This window comes from Thunnus albacares, chromosome 23 (assembly GCF_914725855.1).
Source record: "Thunnus albacares chromosome 23, fThuAlb1.1, whole genome shotgun sequence".
Taxonomy (NCBI): Eukaryota; Metazoa; Chordata; class Actinopteri; order Scombriformes; family Scombridae; genus Thunnus; species Thunnus albacares.
The window spans coordinates 8,401,525-8,422,557 of record NC_058128.1 but is presented as its reverse complement, the minus strand read 5'-3'; the positions used below and the strand labels follow the sequence as shown (position 1 = coordinate 8,422,557).

General features: G+C 41.2%; 1 protein-coding gene across 1 annotated transcript; it reads right to left on the bottom strand.

Annotated features, from left to right (window-relative positions):
* Positions 1-1,597: 1,597 nt before the first annotated feature.
* gnai1 (guanine nucleotide binding protein (G protein), alpha inhibiting activity polypeptide 1) lies at positions 1,598-19,344 on the bottom strand. The gene is made up of 9 exons (XM_044343325.1): positions 18,877-19,344; positions 10,426-10,468; positions 8,483-8,624; positions 8,073-8,230; positions 5,525-5,653; positions 4,138-4,267; positions 3,768-3,921; positions 3,429-3,659; positions 1,598-2,894 (listed from the first exon to the last, which is right to left on the bottom strand). The coding sequence occupies exons 1-8, from the start codon at positions 18,992-18,994 to the stop codon at positions 3,469-3,471; spliced, it is 1,065 nt and encodes a 354-aa protein (XP_044199260.1). The 5' UTR covers positions 18,995-19,344; the 3' UTR covers positions 1,598-2,894; positions 3,429-3,468.
* Positions 19,345-21,033: the final 1,689 nt, after the last annotated feature.

The window sequence follows — 21,033 nt, the reverse complement described above, 5'->3', positions numbered from 1 at the left end:
CCCCCCACCCCCCCCCCCCCTCCCACAGCCCAGCATCACCAGCCTAGCACTCTTTTCTCTCATTTGTCTCTCTCTCTCAGACTGCTTCTACCTTTCTGTCACATCATAGTAGAAGCTCAAACACGAGGATGCCAGAGTTAATGCTGCTGCACCGCACCCATGCAAATCAGCAGTGATCATGCATGTGCAAACAAACCAAACATGCAAATTATTTGTGGTGCCCGAATCGCTTTAAATGCACAGTTTAAGAGGGCATTCCTCACATCAAGAGAGTCAAAGGAAACGTTTGAAGTGGTACAAGAAATCCTGAAACTTTAAAGTGAGACTCCAATATTCAATCTCATTCTAGCTTTGTTAGGTCTCCACCAACTCCTGAGGGAAATATTGGTCTCTTTAGCTGGTAAATGCTCCAATATCCGCACCGGCTAATAGCTAACTGTCTGTATTGCCTGTTTGGTGCTAGGCGGGTAATGTTCAGTGGGTTTATCGCTGTTTTTTTTTTGCTGGAAACAGCTGCCTGCTACATCTGGAAATGATGAAATCGGTAAGAAAGAACCAAAACAGTGAAGTTTTGGGCCATAAAAACAAAACAATGAACTGAAAGACACTAAAACTACAGATTCTGTCTAAAAATATGTATTATACTGTAGTGGCTTCAGCAAAATGTTATGTCACACATTACTAAAGGTGTATCCTTTGTCTTTTAGTGTATGTAATAGAAATCCCGCCTTCCAATGTTTCCTCAGTAGAGGTATTGTTAGAAAGGGAAGCCATCACTGATGTTATAAGCAGTTGACGTCATGGCACATTTACAATGCAAATAGTTGTGACACACGTCAAAGATACACATCAACCACAGTGTGGAGAGAGCCTTATGAGTACTTTACTTAGCAGTCATTAGCGAATAGGAAAATAAGATTAAGAGGGTTTCTATATCAGTACATGCAAGTCAACCTTTCCGGTGTGGCCAAATCTGTTCAGGCATGATCAATTTCCATCTACACGAGCCACTGCATTGAGTACTACTGCACGTAAAGCAGCTTCTAAGGCCACAGAGGAATACAAATGTGATGGATGTTGTGTGCAGAACTGACAACATTGTCTCTAATTGCCTCTGTGGGACTCCCTGTTTGGAGATAACAAGGTACCTTGGTTCATAAGAAATGCATAGAGTGTGTACAACAGTACCTGGGCCTGCTGTTGATGGCAGGCTCGCCATTCATAAGGATATGAAGTGGCAAGCAGTCCGACTACATGAATACAGAGCCATCAAAGCATGTCTGCATTAGACAGATATGTGGATTTTGCATTTGAGATGCAAGATAGAAGAAAACAATTTCTCAATCTTTGAGCATATTGAAGCCCTTTCAGGTCTTTGACAGACAAAAATTAGAGTCTGAGGTTTATTTGTAGGAGAGCAAGTGATGGTAACATGACATTTAAAAGGAAATATCCAAGAGACTAGGAAGAAGCAGAATAATATAAACGTATGCTGCTGTGTGCATTCATGGCTAATTAAGTATGCCTAATTAGTACAACAATTAAATGACTTGTTTTAGAGATAAAGACATTTGTATAATGATACAGCGACATCATATGGTTTGTAAATGGTTTTTATTAGCAAAATAAGGGAGATGAGTCTACAAAGATTCTCCATCCGTGGAGAACATACACATACATTGACAGTTGTGGCAGTTTCTTTATATGAACAGATCCAGGACCGTGTTTAAATCGCTCTTCTTGGCAAAGTAGTACTGATCTACAATCACAGACCAGGCTCCCTTGACCATCTTTGTTTCCATCACCTGAACGAAAGGCTTCATGGATCCTCAAAACAGAGCCTCTACTCTCAAACCGTTGCTAGATAGGATCCCAAGAGCGGTGTCTGAACCTTAAAACATTTCAGACCTCATCCTCAACCTATACAACCATCTTTTCTGTGGTTCAGTTTTTTCTCTTCTCAACACCCAAAAAACTCCATGAACTCTCCTCCAAAATACATTTCCTCCAAATACATTAAAATATACAGTAAAATGTGCCAACTCTGGTCTTTATACTTTAAAACACTTGAGCATATTATAAGCTCAGCGCCTCGACTAACCATTTTCCGAATGGTTGGGAAGAATGGATATTTTGTACACTGTTTAAAAACCAGAACCCCAGATTTGTGGGGTAAATGTAACAATATACATCTCAGTATTGTACTGTGTGATCGGCCAGCGAGGCCTTTCATTGTCATGGCAGGTGGGGGATGAGGAGGGGGGGTGGGGTAGGGGACTGTGGAGGCTACATGTTGGTCACCATGGAGACCCATGTACCTTTAGACCAGAGAGAAATCTTCCTCCTCCCGATAGCTCAGTGGTGTGCACATAGAAGATAGCAGGGACACTAACATATGAAAACAGTTTACCTCTTATGTTTAGAACAATTCAGCAGGCAACAGAACAAGCATTGGGACTACGACCGCAGTAAAAGGCATGCGAAGGCACAAGTACCAACAAACTGGACTCAAAGTTGTACCCCTTTTCCCCCTTTTGGTTGTAGGGAAGGAGAAAAAGAAGCATTTCCACCAACAGTAAAGTTTCCTTTTCCAGAGACAGCGGCAGAAGGAACAGTGAAAATGTGATCTCCTTCTCCTCAGAAAATAAAAAAACAAAAAGGAGAATTAAAAAAAAAAACAAAAAAAAAAACAAAGTGAGAAAATTTGCGGTGAGGCTTTTACAATGATACAAACATCCTACACAAATGTCGTAACGCTAGTTCAAAATGTTCCAAGACAAAAACATAAATAAAGCTGTTAAAAGTGGCATATAGTACAGCACTGGTCCGTGACTGATCCTCCCGACTCTTCTCATCTTCCCCATCAAAGATGCACAATAAGCTGGCTCCACTGCCTGAGGACGGAGAAGAGAGAGAAGAGAGAGAAAGAAACATGAAGGAAGCGAGGAGGGGATGGGGGTCGGGTCTGCTACTATTTCACAAATATCTAAATGGAGCAGAAAATGCATTTAAGCCTTTGATAAAAGAAGACACTGATTTCAGAGATTCAGTGATTAAATTATACATTTGATTATGATGGATTATGCTGCATCTTTGTGGTCAACTCCAGTTATGCTCCTCTGTAATTCTGCATGTTTAAAAGCTCTAGAAACAAACCATTTGAAGGCAAATTATTATAAAGACTTTGGAAAAGAGAACATCTTTAAACCAGACTCCTACAACTTCCTCATACTGTGGTGAACACACTCTCAGTCACAACCTTGACATGTGCCCTCATCCGTGATGCAGAACCACACACACACACACACACACACACATGTCCGCCGCATGTGAGCTGAGCAAAGGGGTGCGGATCTCTGGTTTGTTGAGCTCTGGTGTTTCTCAGTCGATGAAAAGATTAAAAGGAGGGACGACGAGGAGTTCCTTACCAAGAAAAAAAGGCTGTCGTCTTCGTCGTCCCCGTCGTCCTCAGAACAGACCGCAGTCTTTCAGGTTGTTTTTGATGATGACGTCGGTGACGGCGTCAAAGACAAACTGCACATTCTTGGTGTCTGTGGCGCAGGTGAAGTGGGTGTAAATCTCCTTGGTGTCCTTCCTCTTGTTCAGATCCTCGAACTGACACTGGATGTAGGCGGCCGCTTCCTCGTACGTGTTGGAGCCTGGAAAAGACGAGGAAGAAGTCACAACATAGGAAAGATTTTGTTACTAGCATAGATTTTTGTGGGAACTGTGGGACACTTTCTGCACCAAAATGCTGCCAGTCTTACCAGCGTATTCTGGGTAGCAGATGGTAAGAGGACTCTTCTTGATCTTCTCCTCGAACAGGTCCTTCTTGTTGAGGAAGAGGATGATGGAGGTGTCTGTGAACCACTTGTTGTTGCAGATGCTGTCGAACAGCTTCATACTCTCGTGCATTCGGTTCTGAGGGGAGAAAGAAGAAGAAAAAACAGGTAAGGTGACGGCGGTCGTTGTGCTTTGCTCACTGATCCATAAACAAGGACCGATTTTGAACGGAAGCCGTTCTTTATTTCTACCTCTCTGACCCATCACGATTTCAGTAAACAAAGTTCCTGCTGTGTATGAACACGGACTGCCGGATATTATCTTTGTCCGTGAGTCAGCGGACGAAGCACTCACCATCTCCTCGTCCTCGGCCAGCACCAGGTCGTAGTCGCTGAGGGCCACGCAGAAGATGATGGCGGTCACGCCCTCGAAGCAATGGATCCACTTCTTCCTCTCAGACCTCTGACCACCGACATCAAACATTCTGGAGAAAGAAACATAGAAAGCATATCCTTCAGCATGTTTACATCCAATACAGTACAAGCAGTGTTTATGACACCCGAAGGCCAAAACAAATATCGGGAAGAGGCGCTGCCGTGTCAAGTGATGACAGTAAATGATAGAGGGGAAAAGAAAGAAAATATTTGTGTGTTGTTACGTAAACAACAGATTGAAAAATAGGTTGAGAGCAGGAGCGGACCTTGAGATGTTGCACTGTCTCCTATTTGCTCCGCCAAGGGGCATGAAGGTGGTTTACTTTATTGCTGCTTTCAAATGTTCAGTGTAAGGCAATAAATGGACTTGGAAGTGGCATAAACACTGTCAGACACAGTCAGACATGAATTACATCTTTGTACACTTCACACATTCAGGAAGGACCGCTAAACCAGGAAGTCCAAATATTTCAAAACTGAATGAAACGATCACAAAAAAAATGCACGGAGCTGAGAAAAGAAACAACAACAACCCCCGCCTTTTTTTTTTTTTTTTTTTTTTTTTTTTAGCTCTTACTGGTCTATTTAAAAAAGGAAAACAGCAACAGTCACATCTGGAAAGACTTTGGCTTTAAAAAGGCAGATTGTCAAGGAAAATAAAAAATAACCGGTGCTCAAAAAGCCTGTTTTTCTTAATACATTTAACATGTCAAAACATGTTGAAAGAGGGAGACATCCTGGTTCAACGGGTCACTCCCCTCTCATTCTGTTTATATCCTTCGTGGTTAGTCGTTAAAACGTTGAAGAATAAATACCTACAGTAGGTTTTGACACAGCTGTTTGTCACTGCAGTGTGTTTTCAATGCAACTAATGTAATATTCTATAATGTACGACGGTGATAATAATGGACAGGCTGTATAGAAAAGGACTGAATAAACAGCTGTGTGTGTATTGATAGAACATGGGATTTCTCTCCTTTGTGTTTTGGACAACAGTATGTATTTCAGTGGACTGGCCCAACTTCTGGTATCATGACATAATCAATCACCCCCCCCCGCCCTCACTTCCTGTCTGTGTTTGTTATCTGAGTGCTACAACTTAGTCATCTCCGATGCGTACAACACCTTCACAGATTGTGTCACAATTTACAGCTGTACGTGTACAAAGGGAATTTCTATGAAAGGCAATGAGTCAGTAACAGGAAGGAAAGCCAATTAAGCCATCACGTAAAACACCACACAGACTGTTTAGTCTGCGCCAGTTGTATGAGGGAGAGAGAGAGAGAGAGAGAGAGAGAAATTCTCACTTGAAATGCAGGTCTTTGAATGTGAAGTGCGTCTCCACGATGCCTGTGGTTTTGACTCGGGTCCTCAGGACATCCTGCTGAGTTGGGATGTAGGTAGCCTGGGATATCCTGTCCAAATCGTTCAAGTAGCTGAGGCGAGGTTAACGCAAAGGAGGGGGAAATAAAAATAGCGAGAGAGAGAGAGAGAGAGAGAGAAAAGGGAGCGAGAAAGACAGCGAGAGAGGAAACAAACGGGAGAAAACGTGTCAGAGGTAGCGAGGTCATGTGTCGTACAATGTGTCCCGATGAAATCATTGTGATGAACTGGTTTCAGGTTGAAAACAAGTTGATTCCAACGTTTTTTTGTTGGAAACTTCTTTGTAGCAAAATATTATCGTTGTTGTCTTCAGCCTTGACCTGATGACTACATGTTTTGTGAAATTCAAGGATTTTTTTTTTTTCATTAAATTTTCAGTTGCAATACACTTGAGTCCACGCCAAAGTTAACTAAAATACAAAAATTCTGACCACACAGTTTAAAACATCAGATAAAACACCAGTTAAATTTAGACATGACGCTATGGTGGCTTTGTGGTTAAAACCGTTGCCTCATAGCAAAGCTGGGGCCTGGTTTTAATCTGAGCTCTGTGGTCTTTTCAGCAGGGAGTGTGCATTGTTGTTCTCAGTGTTTGGTGCGTTCCCTCTGGTTGCTCTGGTTCTCCCCCACAGTCCTAGGATATGCAGCTGATTGGAAATTCCCTACGTATGAGTGTGAATGTGTCTGCCTCTGTGTCAGCACTGTAATGGACTTGCCATCTGTCCAGGGTGCTGGCTTGCGTTTTGCCAAGTACCTGCTAGGACAGGCTCTACTACTCTCATGGAGAAGAATAAGCAGATACAAATAACCTACGAAGAAATAACATGTAATTATTAATGTCTAGAAGTAGTTAAACAGACCTTTTGATAGCTTTGAGATGTATTTTTCTTTCTCTCTGCAACTGTAAATGTGACTGTAAATATGACTCTTCACATGAAAACAGCAGACATGAGGGTAGATAATAGAATTTTTTTTGTTTATCTTGAAATTTTGGCAATTTTCTTAATATTGCATATGCAAGTTACGCATGAGAAATTTTTGAGCTGCAATGTTTACTCAACTGATAATGAATTGAATATCTTTGAGTTTTCCACTGTTGGGTCAGATAAAGCAATTTGAATATATCCAACTGGACTTTTGTAAAACTGTAACAAGCATTTCTTCTTATTTCCTGATACCTTTTGGGAACAAACAAGTCATCAGCTCATCGATAATGAAAAGAATTGACATTTGCAGTTTTAAGAAATGTTTTTCCCGCAACAGGAAATTACAAAACAGAAGAAAGAAAAATGTTAAGCAAAGTTTGTGTGATTGCATCACATAAGTGAAAATGCATTTTCCACAACTGTACAGTCTAAATCCATTATCAGATTACATTGTTAGTTAAATTTTTCTTAGTAGTGGAGTCTTAAACCTCCTAAATGTGGAAATGAGTTGTTTTAGTTAATAAATTCTGAACAAATACTAAAGCTTTTTAAATCTTTTAACATCTGCTGTGCTTATGCAGGATATCACACATAAATTACATTTTTCACACACTCTGAATGTATTATGACCCGAGTTAATACCTCAAGGTTATGATAAATTACAAGGGAAAGCGATTAGTGACCTCTAGTTGCTGGCAGACAAACACAAAGTAATCTCCCCCTACACTCACACAAGCCTTTTGTTTGTCTTCCGAGGTATTAAGTGAAGAGAGAGAGAGAAAAAAAAAATACACAAGGTTTGGCAACGGTGTTTCCTATTCATGAAAAGCCCCCGGACAGCAGGATTAGAAGAACCAATTAGAAAATAGCCAACGACTGCAGCTCCCTCAGCCCGCGATGTAACTCGCTGATGTTCGTCCTGCGACAGGGCGAATGGCTGTCCTCCTAACAAAACACAGGAGCTGCCTTGTGATGATATCATTTGTTTTGACACCAAGGACTCTTGCACAATATATACAAGATTTAAACTGGTTCAGAAAAAAAAAAAAAAATTTACGTAACAGTTTAGCAACAAAGAGAAAATCCACCAAAGGATTTTTTATTCTGTATTTGTGTGATTTTTTTTTTTTTTTTTACTCTTTAAAGCATAAAATGTTCCAGCGCTGAGTTATAAGGTCAAAGATTAGTCTCTCCAGCTACCGCTATTCAGGCTTGGCAGAAGAAAGCAAATATTGACAGTCTAAAAGTCCGGACGGATGCGTGGTAGCTTTCTGCTCCCTGAACATGACTGGGGACAAACTTGTGTTTTGGCGTGTTTGTGGTGGCAGCTTCCTGCGCATTTTGCAGTGGGCTGGCAGTAATTTAGAACTTCAGGTCATCTGATGTGGAAGATTTTGTCATTAAAAGTTGTTGACACAGATCAGTGTGTGTTTGTGCGTGTGTGGGGACCATTGAGTCTTTTCTGTGGGTGAGTCACAGCTTTGGCGAGCCATGCAACAGTTACCTCTGCTGTTTATATGTATGTGTGTGTGTGTGTGTGACTCACTATGCTGCCGAGTCGTTGAGCTGATATTCGCGGGAGCGGCTGAAGCAGGCTTGAACACCTCCGTCCTTCCACAGCCGTTTAATGACACCAGCCAACTCTGCTGTCATGAAACCTTCCTCTGCTGAGCCTGCCAGCACAAACAGCTGCCGTGCATCATCCTGAGAGAGAGAGGAGTCGGGTTGGCTTCAGTATCACAAATCAACCATCAGAGTCATTACAAGACCGTCTTTATTAACGTGTGTATGCTACCGAGCTTGAAACATTTAAATTGACTTGTAGACAACTTGAAATAACCTCTGAAGTCATGACTATATTGGTGAGTCGGTGCCTTCCTGTTTTCCAGGCACCACAACTTCACTTCAGGTTTACGCCCTAAACCAAGCGAATCACACCTCCCCTCTTTCACTCACAGCTCTCGCGGCGTCGCCAAAGTCTATCTTGAGACGCCCCATAGCTCTGATGATGGCGATGATGGACTGGATGGTGTTGCTGTAGACCACAGCCTTGTACTGCTTACATTCTTCTTCTGAGTAGCCTGCCTCATGGATGATCCTGAAAAAAAAAAAGGAAAAGGGTGGGAGGGGGAAATTGGTCAGCTGTGGAGTAATTTTCCTGGACTGTTACAGCAGAGAGCAACCAAACTGCTCATCTTTTCAATAAGTAATTCACTTTTCTTTTTTTTTTTTAATACACTGACCTTACATCCTTACTGTAATGTTCAAGAATACTGTCAGGGCACAATGGCCCTGATCTCCATGCTTCTCATTTCAGGTTGCTTAAAATATAGTCATCCAGGGAAATTAAGTTTTTTCTTTTTTTTACAGTTTCACTCTGGATAAAACCATCCACTGAACACATGAAAATGTTAATAATTATCTAGAGTTCAAGGTTTATTTGACCTTTAATAAAGAGATTCGATTAATAATTTGTTGTCTGACTCGCTGGTGTTGTGGTTGGAGGATGAAACTATTCTATGTTTTTGTTGTTGTCACAAATCCAATCAAAAGACCAGAACCGACGTTGTGCGAGTCGGTCTCTATGGAACTATTTTCAGCCTCAAACCCCCACTGGTTCCTGCTGTACACTTTAGAAGATTCAATACTTTCATAAATCAACTCGGCACTGTACAAACATACTCAGAAGGTGAGTTTTTTGGAGATGATAGTGAGTATTTACTGCATTTGGACAGTGAGTCAAATACCCGGTGCAACAGAGAGGCTACACGGTGTGTTTTTATTAGGTTTTGAGCTACAACAGGGGTCTACGGTAGAAGAGTATAAGCTGTAATAGCCTCTAGCTACACACGCAATACTTACTATTAGGTTGATTTTGGAAAGTTATAGAAATTGCAGGGTGCAGGTATGGGGGAGAGAGGGGGTTTCACACGCTGTTCAACCATTCGACAAACAGTTCTAATGAAGTTTACTTGAGCCTTAATAGTCTAAAAAGCAAAGTAATTCAATTTATTATCACGTCGGCGAAACAAATTCAGCAAATCCTCACAAATGAGAAGCTGGAAGAGGAGAACGTCGGGTGTTTTTGCAGGAAAAAAAAAAAGGGGACAGGATTAATGGAAAATACTTCTACTGATCAGTTAATTGTTTTACTCGTTAGTGGGATCACTTCTTCGTTGGTTGATGGAATTTGTCGGCAATAAGAACAACATCGCAAGACTCATCCTTTCGTTATTAGAAAAGGCAGAAAGTGTATAAAGAAAGTCAGCGGCTACGACATGTAAATCTAATCTGTCAGTTTTATTATGCTACAATAAGAATCTACTATAAAGTAAATCACACTGATACCGCAATTTCTCTCAGCTCGCTGTTGTAGCGGCGGATTTATGACCTGAACATCTTCCACAAATGAATAATAGAAAAAGCAATGATACAGCAGAACAGCTGCTTAACAATGTAAAACTGCCGTACTGTTGACATGTGTACGTCTGCTGATAGATGAGAGTATCCATAAGGCCGTTTATGAAAAATCTAATTCAAATGCAGCACACACACACACACACAGCATGAGGATGATGATATATAGACAGAGTCTATTGTAATGGATGTTGCTAGGGTTGTCTTCATGATCCATTATGCATGGTACCTGTGTGTGCTGTGATTCACAGAGCGTAATATTACCCGGAGAGACGGTATAAAAAAGCATGATTGGTGTTTGACGCTGTTTATTGTGGAAAATGAATACTCTTTTGAAAATAATATCTAGTGCGGTGGCATTATGTGTATCTGATGTGAGAGAAGTCATTGTTGATACACTTGAAGAAGAAGAAGAAGAAGAAGAAGTTTTTATTGTTCAACGTGCAGAATGATTAGATGCAACAGTAGTGAAATGAACTCACTTCATCTGCTTGACGATTGTACTTTTCCCTGATTCACCAGCACCTGGAAAAGACAAGAAAAAAAACAAAAAAAGGGTTTATTACAGAGTGTAAATGATTTCACAAGGTTGATGTTGCCTGTAAGCCGAGTACATTTCATCCGATTGTTCGACCGACAACAACTTTTTCATGAACCATGAAAAAGAAAACCTGACCATAACCATCTCAACCAGAGCAGAACTGAGAGAGTGTTTGTGTGTGTATATATATATAACTTGAAGTCTATGTATGACTTGAGTGTTTAAGTTAAAAGGAGTCTTTAAACCTCCGCTTTGGTCTCTGCTCCGGGCAGTTCCGGCATAACATACTGATAAGTTGATGGCATTTAGCTCAGTCAGATGACTATTTTGTGGTCAAGCTTGCTCTAGTTTAGTGTGAAGAAATCTGAACATTGTATAAGCCGACTGTGTGTTTAGAACTCCATCAGCGACGAGACTTTCACATCAACCGTGCGGAGCCTCTTGGCCTTAAAGTGGAGCTTGGATTAACGATAAAATAGATTACTATTGACAGGGCTGTGAAGTGTCCAAAAACACGGTGTCACACTTCAGGACGGGAAGGCACTCGACGCTGGAGACTAATTAGATTGATGGCGGTGTAGCTGACCGATGAAACAATGCTACGATGAAAAGAGCGAAGGGGGGGAGGGGGGGGGGGGGGGGAGAGGAGTAAGGAGAACATGAAGGGAATCAGACTGTCGGCACGGCTTTTTTTGCTTTGCCGGTCTCTCGTGTGTACGTCACAGTGCCATGGCAACTGCTTTATATCCAGGACATCTCTAGTGAGGCCAGTCACCTGAGGAGGCTTTGTGGTTGTGAGCGTATGTGTGTGACATGTTGGCTTCCACCAAAAAAAAAACAAAAAACCCCCATTATGCATTATGCATCTGCTACTCTTTTCCCTCTACTGTGCTTTGGTGCCCTCATAAACAGTTGGAAGTACCCTTTTATCAAAAAATGTCCTTTACCAATGAAAACCATCTGTGATGTCCTCATAAACCACATTCATTAGACTCATGCTCATGAACTCTAATGGGTATTACCATGAACTACATTAGATCTACTAATGTCCTCTCAATGTCCTCATATTACAGCGGTGGGGACGTGGTCATAGCGAGGCAATTGGCCAGTCGTCACTGACGTAACGCTCTTCTGCCACTAGGGAAGATTTTTTTCAAACCACTTGAGAGTGGCAATTCCCCAAGTCAATGCCTCCGGCTTCTCTCTCAGCTCTAGAAGCAGAAAAAAAAAAAAAAAAAAAAAAGGGGAAGTGGAAATCATATCATGAACTCTACCACTATCTGTTACCTCGTGATACTGTCAGCAGAGACAAGATGGTTTTGCTCTTGCATAATAAATCATCCGCCTTATCTAGTTCCACTTTCTTTTGGTGTTGCAAAACCAAAAAAAAAAACAAACCAAAACCATATGATTCGGTGTATTTTTGACACATGCCACTTGTTGTCCAGCATACTTCCTACTCTTCTGTCATGTGTTATTAATAAAAAATGGAGCACAGAATAAATAAATGTTGTATGTATGTATGTATCCTAATGCAGTGGAGACTGTATCTGTATCTGCCTGAATTCCTATAAACTTTCCCTGACCAACAGCTGCATGCTGATAGTACGCCCTGGCACTTCACCTTCAGTATAATTGGATGAGATTCACCTGAGGCCATATTATTTTAATTACGTGTCACCACTCGGGTGCCAGAGCACCCTGGAGGGAGGTGACGGTACAGTGGCAGCTCCCTGTGCTCTGAGGCCAAACACTCATCTGTGCAAATCCCTGCGGGTCCCATACACAGACGTCAGATCTGCCTGCTCTGCTGGGCACGGCTGTCCGGTGAGCTGGCACAGTTAAATTTATTTTTTTTATTTGAAAAAGGGACGACGTACAGTACATTAATCAAGCATTCGAACAAATGTAAATTTACCAGAGTTAGCCAAAAGGCTGCTTTTCATCAGCAAGTTGCACCCCGCAGCCTGCCCAAGAGCCGTTTTCACAAGGCCAAAGACACCTTGCCTACAGACGCTGTGTCTCTCAATGTGGGATGCATTAAAATCCACTTCAGGCGTGCTAAGAGCTACTGTAAAAAAGGAAGAAGCCTCCTTATAAAGGAAACTCTTGGCTAACTGCTAAGTAACGTGACTTCTCAGAGTTTCTAGGGATTTTCTACAGCTGTGTTTCCTTAAAAAGTAATCATTTGATAGGGTGCTCTAAGCAGAAAATATAAAGACCTCATATCAGGAGCTGCAGTGATGAGTTAATCCACTGATGTTCAGAAAATAAGTTGAATAATGTTGATAACTGATTAGTTTATTTCAGTCATTTATCTGACAACAATCCTAAATATTTTCTGATTTTACTGTCAGCTTCTAAAATGTGAGAATTTGCTCTATTTTATATCATTGCAAATCAAAAAGCTGCTTCCAATTTGGATCAGCTTCACGGTTGGCAAAACACCCAGATATGTTTAAATCTCTTATTTTATTTTCCTCAACTCTTTTCCAACTGCAAGCATCAGTAGAAAACATCCAGGTAGCAGGCTTCTCACTTTTGCTGGTGTAAACGACACACATCACCGGCAGCCCGTTAGATCAGCTGTTGCTGGTTAACGCTAATTCTTTAACAGCTACAATGAAAAGTTTGGCTGTCCTCTGGTTAATGTGCTCTCTGCAGCTGCTGTCTGTATCCAGTCAGAGATTGTATGTGAGTGAAAAAAAGCACGTCTCTCTGTAACACCGCTGCGTGACGGCCAGTCAACTGTGTCTTTTTGTAGTTTCACAAAGTGTCACAGTTAAACTCTTGATTCGTATCGTTTTCCTTCATTCATAACGTTTTAATCTGATCCAAGTTTAATAGTTGTGAATCAGGACCTTCAGTATTTAGATAAGCAACTCTTAGCTGTAGCTGTTAATTGAATATGTTGGATACATTTCATATACTATGTTGCTCATCTCATTTCCAGGTTGTAGATACAGGTTGTGAACATGAATTAGACTGCCACTATAAACTGTAGTGTCTCTGCCTCCACAGCCAACAAAAGGTAATTAGACATCTTTGAGTTATTGCATCCTTTAGTTACTTGCAAATGTAAAAAGCTAAAACCTGATAAGATTTGATGATTGATTGATGCAACGGAGACAAACAAGATGCTTCTTGTTTGTTTTCGCTGGTGTGAACTGCTACTGAAATTCAGCTGATATGATAATGAGGTGTCTCGAGCTGGTTGAGAAATACTTGGATATTGTGATCGTCTTGTACCATAAAACCAGATTCTGCACCAGCCAAAATAAACACTGATGTTTGATGAATCATAGTGGGATTGTATTTGCAAAGAAAGAAGAAGCGGGCAGTAGTCAGACAAATTTTTTTGTCACTACTGTTGATAGTACAAAACGCTTGAAATGAAACCAGACTAATTGTAAGCATTCCACTGGTTAAAATTGGACAATTCCCATAAATTCAGTGTCTTGGTGTTCATTATAATAAATGAGACGTGAGCTATGTGTTTATGTATGAAACTAGACTCTGGCCTCTAAACACCAGTGATATCATTAGGGTGTGGCTCTTGCCAAAGCCTCTAGGCCTGAGGAACACACAACACATACTCGTCCTTATTTTGACTCTCTTTCTTTCTCTCTCTCTCTCACACATACACACACACACACACACACACACACACCTTTAACGGTTATGCACAACCACAGGCCTGACCTATCGCTGTTCATGCAGAGTCATGTTACACACCCACAGCTTTGATACGCCCACCCCAAAAACAGCTACGGACTCAAAACCACTGGAGCAGCTGTTTTCTGTTTCTAGCGGTTGAAACTATTTTAGGAAAATCCGAGCTAACCCTCCCAGTGAAAATGGAGGGTTTTTTTTTTTTTTCTTTCTCTTCTTCCACAGAGAACAGAGGCGTTTCTATCATCCGACCGCACAACACGTCTTTCCTCTTGGAACTTCCCCTGGCCGATCTCAGCGAGGAGGCATCACAGACGAGGAATGTTTTATAACAATCGCAGTGAGGAGAGAAATGTGATTAAAACGGCTACCATGCCTGGACCTTCTCCGTTTATAGATTAACCGTATGTCGCTGCTAATTCTCTTGGAGAATTAGCGACGACGAGTGCTTGCGTGCAAACTGATATGCGCTTCAAAATGCACGTCGTGATGTCTGCAGAGTTCGACTCATGGTATGAAGATAGATTTGTCGGGAGGTTTAGGGCCAGGTCGGGCAGCCGGCCTAACGCTTTCACTTTGAGGTGAGCAGTCCAAGAGCTTGAAGAGGGCTTATCAAGTTTGGCACAATGTGCTAACCACATTAGTGATGCTACATTAGCAGCATAAGCCCAACCCCGACATCCACGCCTCACTTTCTCAGTTGTCCACTCTAATTCTGTTGCATACATCTCTCCTCCTCTTTTACATTTCTCTCTGTCCCCTGCAGTCATTTTCCCTTTATGACGTATTCTTCCTCTCATTCATCGTCCAATTCCTCTTCTTCTTCTCTTTTTTCTTTCTCTTCTTCTTTCCCTCTCCCTCCGGGGGGGGTGGGGGGGGGGGGATTTAAGTATGAGTCACTCATGAAGGATTCCAGGAGCCTCCGAGCAGTGCTACCCACAAGAGGAAATGACCACGCTAAATCACAAGGATCGATCTGCCAACAAGCGGATCGATAGCTAAAAGATTGTTTCCCCACACACACACACGCTGGCACGGACTTGAACTATTCCAGTGTTTCCTCTAGGTTGACTGTGAGGTAAAACTTGGCAGAGACTCGGCAACCAGACATTTCTCCGTTCTCTGTTTAGAAGCTGCTGAGACTGACGCTAAAATGACAAAAGCTGCTCCACCTTAGTCCACCTTAAGTGAGCCTTGTCAGGTTAGGCTAACGCACTGTCGCTAACTTCGGGGCTAATGACCTTCACTTTTCCAGCGGTTGGGGAAACAACAGACTTTTTCTTGGTCTTGAGAAGCTGCAGCACTTATTAACTGACACACTGGAGCCTGTACTGCACATTTACTGCCATAATGACAACTTACTGCTAACCTTTTTTCTCTTCTCCGCTCGCATTCACTGTCACTTTCCTGCCGTTCGCTCAACCACACAAATTACGCGCTGTCCAATCCTTAAAAGGAGCTATTCTACTTTTACAACAGCGCCTTTCGCTTAGATCTCCTTTGAAGAATGAGGAGAGGGGGGATTCTGGGATTTGATGCACTAGTTAATGACTCAAAACAATTCCACTATAATGTAGGGTGTTATTGTGCTCGCACAGTGTGCTAGTAAAGATCATCAGTAGCCCACTGATACTAATGATCGTGTGAAATTTTAGCAGCGGCGCTCATATTTCTGGGGAAACGCTGTGTTCACAGAGATGTCTAATGATGTTTACAGCGAAGAATGTGAACAAGTTAACTACTTTGGCTGTCCATATTTAACGTCACTAAGATGAATAACACACCGTCATGCTGCACTACATGTTTGACAACACTAGTTACATGCATCCTTTTAAAAATATGGAAAACATTAACAAGAAGGGAATGACAAACGTTAGGCAAAGGCCGACGATTATTAATAAAATCTTCCCACAGTTGCATGACAGCTATAGAAAGAGAGTAATTAGGTTGAGGAGATTGTAATCTATTTTAGCGTGTAGATATGAATAGTAGGATAATTGGGTCCTGGAGATGATGGAAATAAAACGAGAGCCAAATAAAGACAAAGAGCTAAATGAGAAATATGTTCAGTTTTCAGGAAAAAAAAAAAAAAAAAGAAAAAGATCACATTCCCTGCCTCTGCAAAAGACACCTGAGCCTGCCAGCTGGTACGGACTTCACAGCGTGCACACACACACACTGACTCACAAAGATTCAAATCATTTTTCATGCAAATTGAGGGTTTTTTTTTTACGTCAGCGGAATGATTTCATGCCAGTGACGGAGAGCTCACATAAGCCTGTGATTATCATTTTTGGGACAGTGCTGGAGAAGCAGGTGGTCATCGCATGAACTTGCCACCTACCAAATCACCGAAGCTTTAGTGTCTACACAAATATCTACACATGGCATCATTTGGTGGGGGGGTCACCTCCATGAGATGAATGTTTTCTTCTAGTAGCGTGCATCATATTTCTCCAGCCCTGCCAGCCTTTTACTCTCAAGCCACATGTTTTTATTGACTTTTTTTATCTTTGTTGACAGGGTGTGGGTTTAGAGAAAACTGCTTGCAAATCAACAACTCCGAAACAGTGTCTTTTCAGTGACTGTTCATCCCCAAAGTAAACAACTCAAACTCTTAATTCAAGCACCCTCCTTCACTGCAGTGGAGCTTTTTCATTTTTAATGCTTCAGTCATTAGCACGGTTCTCATCTTACTGGCCCCCTCTTTTCCTTTCTCCTGGCGTCCCAGCCTGCCTGTCTGTGTGTGTGTGTGTGTGTGTGTGTGTGTGTGTCACTTCAGGCAGTAACCTGAAGAGGCTGAGTGTGTTACCTGGCTACCACGCTGAGTGGATCAAACACAAATGGCAGGGAACGGTGCCAAAGCAGCCGCACGTGGTACCGCCACGACCTGGCACGCAACTATCACGACGACGACAGCCGCTCGAAAGTTGAGGTGACATGATTTGACCGAAAAACTGGGAGGAGGAGGAGGAGCTGCGTGGTTTGTGTCAAGAGAAACGCTGATTCCACCCTACAGCAGCATAGCAGAAACTTGACCTAACTTGCTTGCTTTCAATCAGCAAGCCACATCTGGCCTCCAAGCACCTGAGGAATGCAGTCTACCTTTAACAAGAAATATGTACCATAGTTGCTCCAACGCAAGAATACTAACATCACACTACATTTTTCAAGAAATGTATGTAAAGAATGTGAACTGACGATGTGTAATCCAGTGAATGGCGATAAAAAAAATAGTTGAAACTGTGCTGTTAAAGTGTGCAAAGGACATGAAGAAATCATATTTATCTCGCTCAAGCTTACAAGCACACAAAAGCTGTGAAAAGCTCTTATTCTGTGCTGTCTGTCAGTCAGGTGTTTGCTTGCTATTGGTATTGGGTTCAGACTTTGTGTCCTGGTAACCCACATACCATGTGTGTGCATGTCAACATTTCCCAAAGCTAGGCACCTAAGGGCTTGATGGAAAAGTTTTTCAGCTGCGGTCTCTATTTACAAGGATAACAGTGTTTCCCCACATGTAAGTAATGACATTAATTTACACATGGCTGGCTTTCAAATGCAAGCAATTCTCATTATTGTGCAAACAAGGGAGCTGGGAAATGACAAAACACATGCAATGAAAGCAAGAAATGACAATAGTGAAGTAGAAAAAGACATCAGTGGATGTTCTGTGCCAGAATGATACATCCCTGTGGTAGATTTTAAACGGGATATATCAATTTACCAAAAATAATAGCCTATACTTGGTGGATTATTTTAGGCTGTAGTCAAGCACCAGAGGGATATGGTTTGGTATACAAAGGTCAGTCAAAATTAGCAATTACTGAGAGTAATGAAAGGGTCAAGAGGCAACTATCCCTACATCAGCAAGTAAGCTGCTTAGTTATTTAAGTTGAATAATGGCAATTTAGTTTAAATGCCAGCTATTTTCTGCTCTTGTTTATGCAGCTTCTACCTGAAAACTAAATCAGATTTAATACTTACCATGTCATTATTGTAATCTCCTGCATTTATACTGTCACCCTTTAAAGACAACATCTCTGTACCTTTGCTATTCTTGAACTTGAGATGAGAACAAGACAATAAGTCATACAATTAGGCTTACAAACACAGGAGAACTTTACACCCATTCATCACAGCAGGAAGCTAAAAAAAAACAAAAAAAAAAAAACAGGTAATGAACCTTTAAGCATCCTAAAATGACTGGACTCAAAGTTTTCAGTCACATTCAGTTAGGCCTGGGCCCCTAATGAGCCATAGGCCTATTTTCACTGCATTGCACAGGACTGGACGAGAGGAAGTGTGCCATTGTTGAAAGGATTTAGTCAATACAAATGGTCTACAGAGACGGCTGAATGAATCTAATGCCAACAGGAGGGGGGGAAAGGAAAGAGAGAAACTATGTATGTAATTGTGACTAACGTTACTACAATGAATTAAAACATAGTTAAAGACAACTTGAGGGGTTGTATTTCTGATATTTTGGCCAATAAGTGCCCAGTATGTTGCCTTCAGGGACCAGCAGAGTTGACAGTTGACAATTAACTGAAGCTAGCAAAAAGGAGAGTGTGCTAGCGATGCGGAATTGAAACTCTTTCACAGTTCACTACTAACACAATTGAGCACTGACTATGAACTAAAAAAAAAGAGCATCAACGCCAGTGTGTGTGTGCGTGTGTGTGTATATGTTTTTTTTAAAGGCCGAGTCCCCCCATCTTACCGAGCAGCAGCAGCTTGACCTCCCTGGCTGCCTTCTCCCCGTCGTCCCGCAGATTCCTGTCGATCATTTTACTGCGCTCCACCGCCGCCTTGTCCTCTGTGCTCAGTGTGCATCCCATCCTCGACTCTGTGTCCTTCAGACCCAGATGGTGTAAAAAATATATATATCTAAAACACCATATATACCCACATTAAATGGTTAAAACTGCCTTCACCCAGCACACACGCCCTTTTTTTTTAAATGACAGGCAATCGATCTCTTCGGAGGGGGGAAAAAGGGAAACGATTCGACTTTTCAAAAAGAAAAAAAAAGTGTGGCGTTTCTTCTGCCTGCTGAAATGTTTTCGGGTTAAATTCCTCGTTGCATCCGAGGTAAAGCTATTTTGATAGAGAAACAATTCCTTGGTGATGTCTCTCCCACCCGTTCGCCTCCATTCGTTGCGGCGACTGTTAGTATTGTATGAGAGGCTGAGAGAGCTGTGCTCGCGCTCTGCAACAATAACGATACTTCCGGTCTAGTTTCTTCAAAAGAAAAGCCTCATTCTAGCAGATCTTTTTAGTGAATCGGATCACTTGGCTCAGCTCAGCATTAACGACTTTATCTACTCCCAAACGGCTCATTTAGTGCTACTTCTGGATTTTATAATTCAGCCAAATTTAGCAATGTTTTGATCTATGATTGGTGTGCACATATATCACTTAAACTATTCAATGAGAAAACCTTTTAATTTCCAGAATACCATAATTTTACATCATGTTTGGTATAAAAACCTTAAGTAATGTAAAAAACAGTATTACACATGTGTATTGAACGCTTTATGTATATTGAACTATTGAAAACAGTGTCAGGCCAGTGTCAAAAATACTAAAAATGGCACCCCTCCTGTCTGTTTTTATCCTGATGGTATGATCACTGTCTTTCGTTACACATGATTGGTCGCACACACATACACATCAACACATCATTCAGTCGGTGCATGGAGTGTGTGTGGCCGAGCAGTGAGACAAAAAGATCATCATATTATTCTATCTTGTATTCATTTACAAAAAAAAGAAAAACTATTTATGTTTTTCTTTTTTTTTCACATTGGTGGCCCCCAGCATGGCAAATTGGCTTGTGCCCCCGGGCTCTGACCCAATGCAATGTATAGATAATCCAGCCCAGTCCAATACCCCCAAGGACCTGTAATTTAGCAACACATGAACACTTGACCACATCCAAGTGGTTACAAATGACATAATACATGTGTACACTTTATATATAATGTGTTAATATATGAGCCTACTGCATATGAATAATAATCTGATCATCTAGTACCTTTTTATTTGCTGTTACACAAATCTAGTACTCAAAAAGACTAATATTACATTCTCTGCAATACCCTTTTTCTGTGGTAATACCTATTCTATATGGTTCTATACCCTGTTTAAATGACAAATTCTACTTTAAAACAAACAGAGAATAGGGTTGGATTATATAAATAATACAGGAAATATTTGACTGGTAATACACAAAATATCTACTCACTACTCCTGTGAACCTGTAAAGCAGCACACTAACATTTCAACCACATCCAAGTGGTTTGAAAACAAAAATCACAGCAGGACCACCAAATGGTACAAGTGTGACATTTCTTATGCAGGCCAGCATAAGGATATTACATAATACATGCACCCTCTGTATGCAGTAACAAAAAGGATGAATTGTTACAGGATGTTCGGTGGCTGATTTTCAGTCTATGAAGCCTTTGCTGGTAAAAACAAAAACAAAAACACAAAACAAAAACGACATGCTATTGTATTTTCATAAAATATAAATCATATAAATGAGAATTTGGAGTGTGACAATTTATTATTCTAATGCCTTTATTTTGAAGATAGACGCCCAACCGGAAACGCCTTCTTGGTAACAGAACACATTTAAAACCTGCAAACCAGAGCTTTACTCACTGCCACCCGTATAGTAGCTTCTATGAATTTCACATATATCATGTGACTTTGATAAACAGTAAACTTGCTAATTATTTGCCTTGTGAGTATCGATAGCTGGAGATCATATCCAATTATCAAAACATATATGAATATATTTGATATATTCACAGTATTATACACATGGGCTTACTGCACATCAACCCTCATCCTACCAATATATCTCACA

What these genes read in the sequence shown, in the direction of transcription:
- gnai1 (XM_044343325.1), bottom strand. Translation starts at nt 18,994, where the DNA reads ATGGGATGCACACTGAGCACAGAGGACAAGGCGGCGGTGGAGCGCAGT. An exon ending in TTGGCGACGCCGCGAGAGCT is followed by an intron (nt 8,231 to 8,482) that starts GTGAGTGAAAGA and finishes TCTCTCTCTCAG; the next exon opens with GATGATGCACGGCAGCTGTT. An exon ending in CTCAACGACTCGGCAGCATA is followed by an intron (nt 5,654 to 8,072) that starts GTGAGTCACACA and finishes ACCTCGCCTCAG; the next exon opens with CTACTTGAACGATTTGGACA.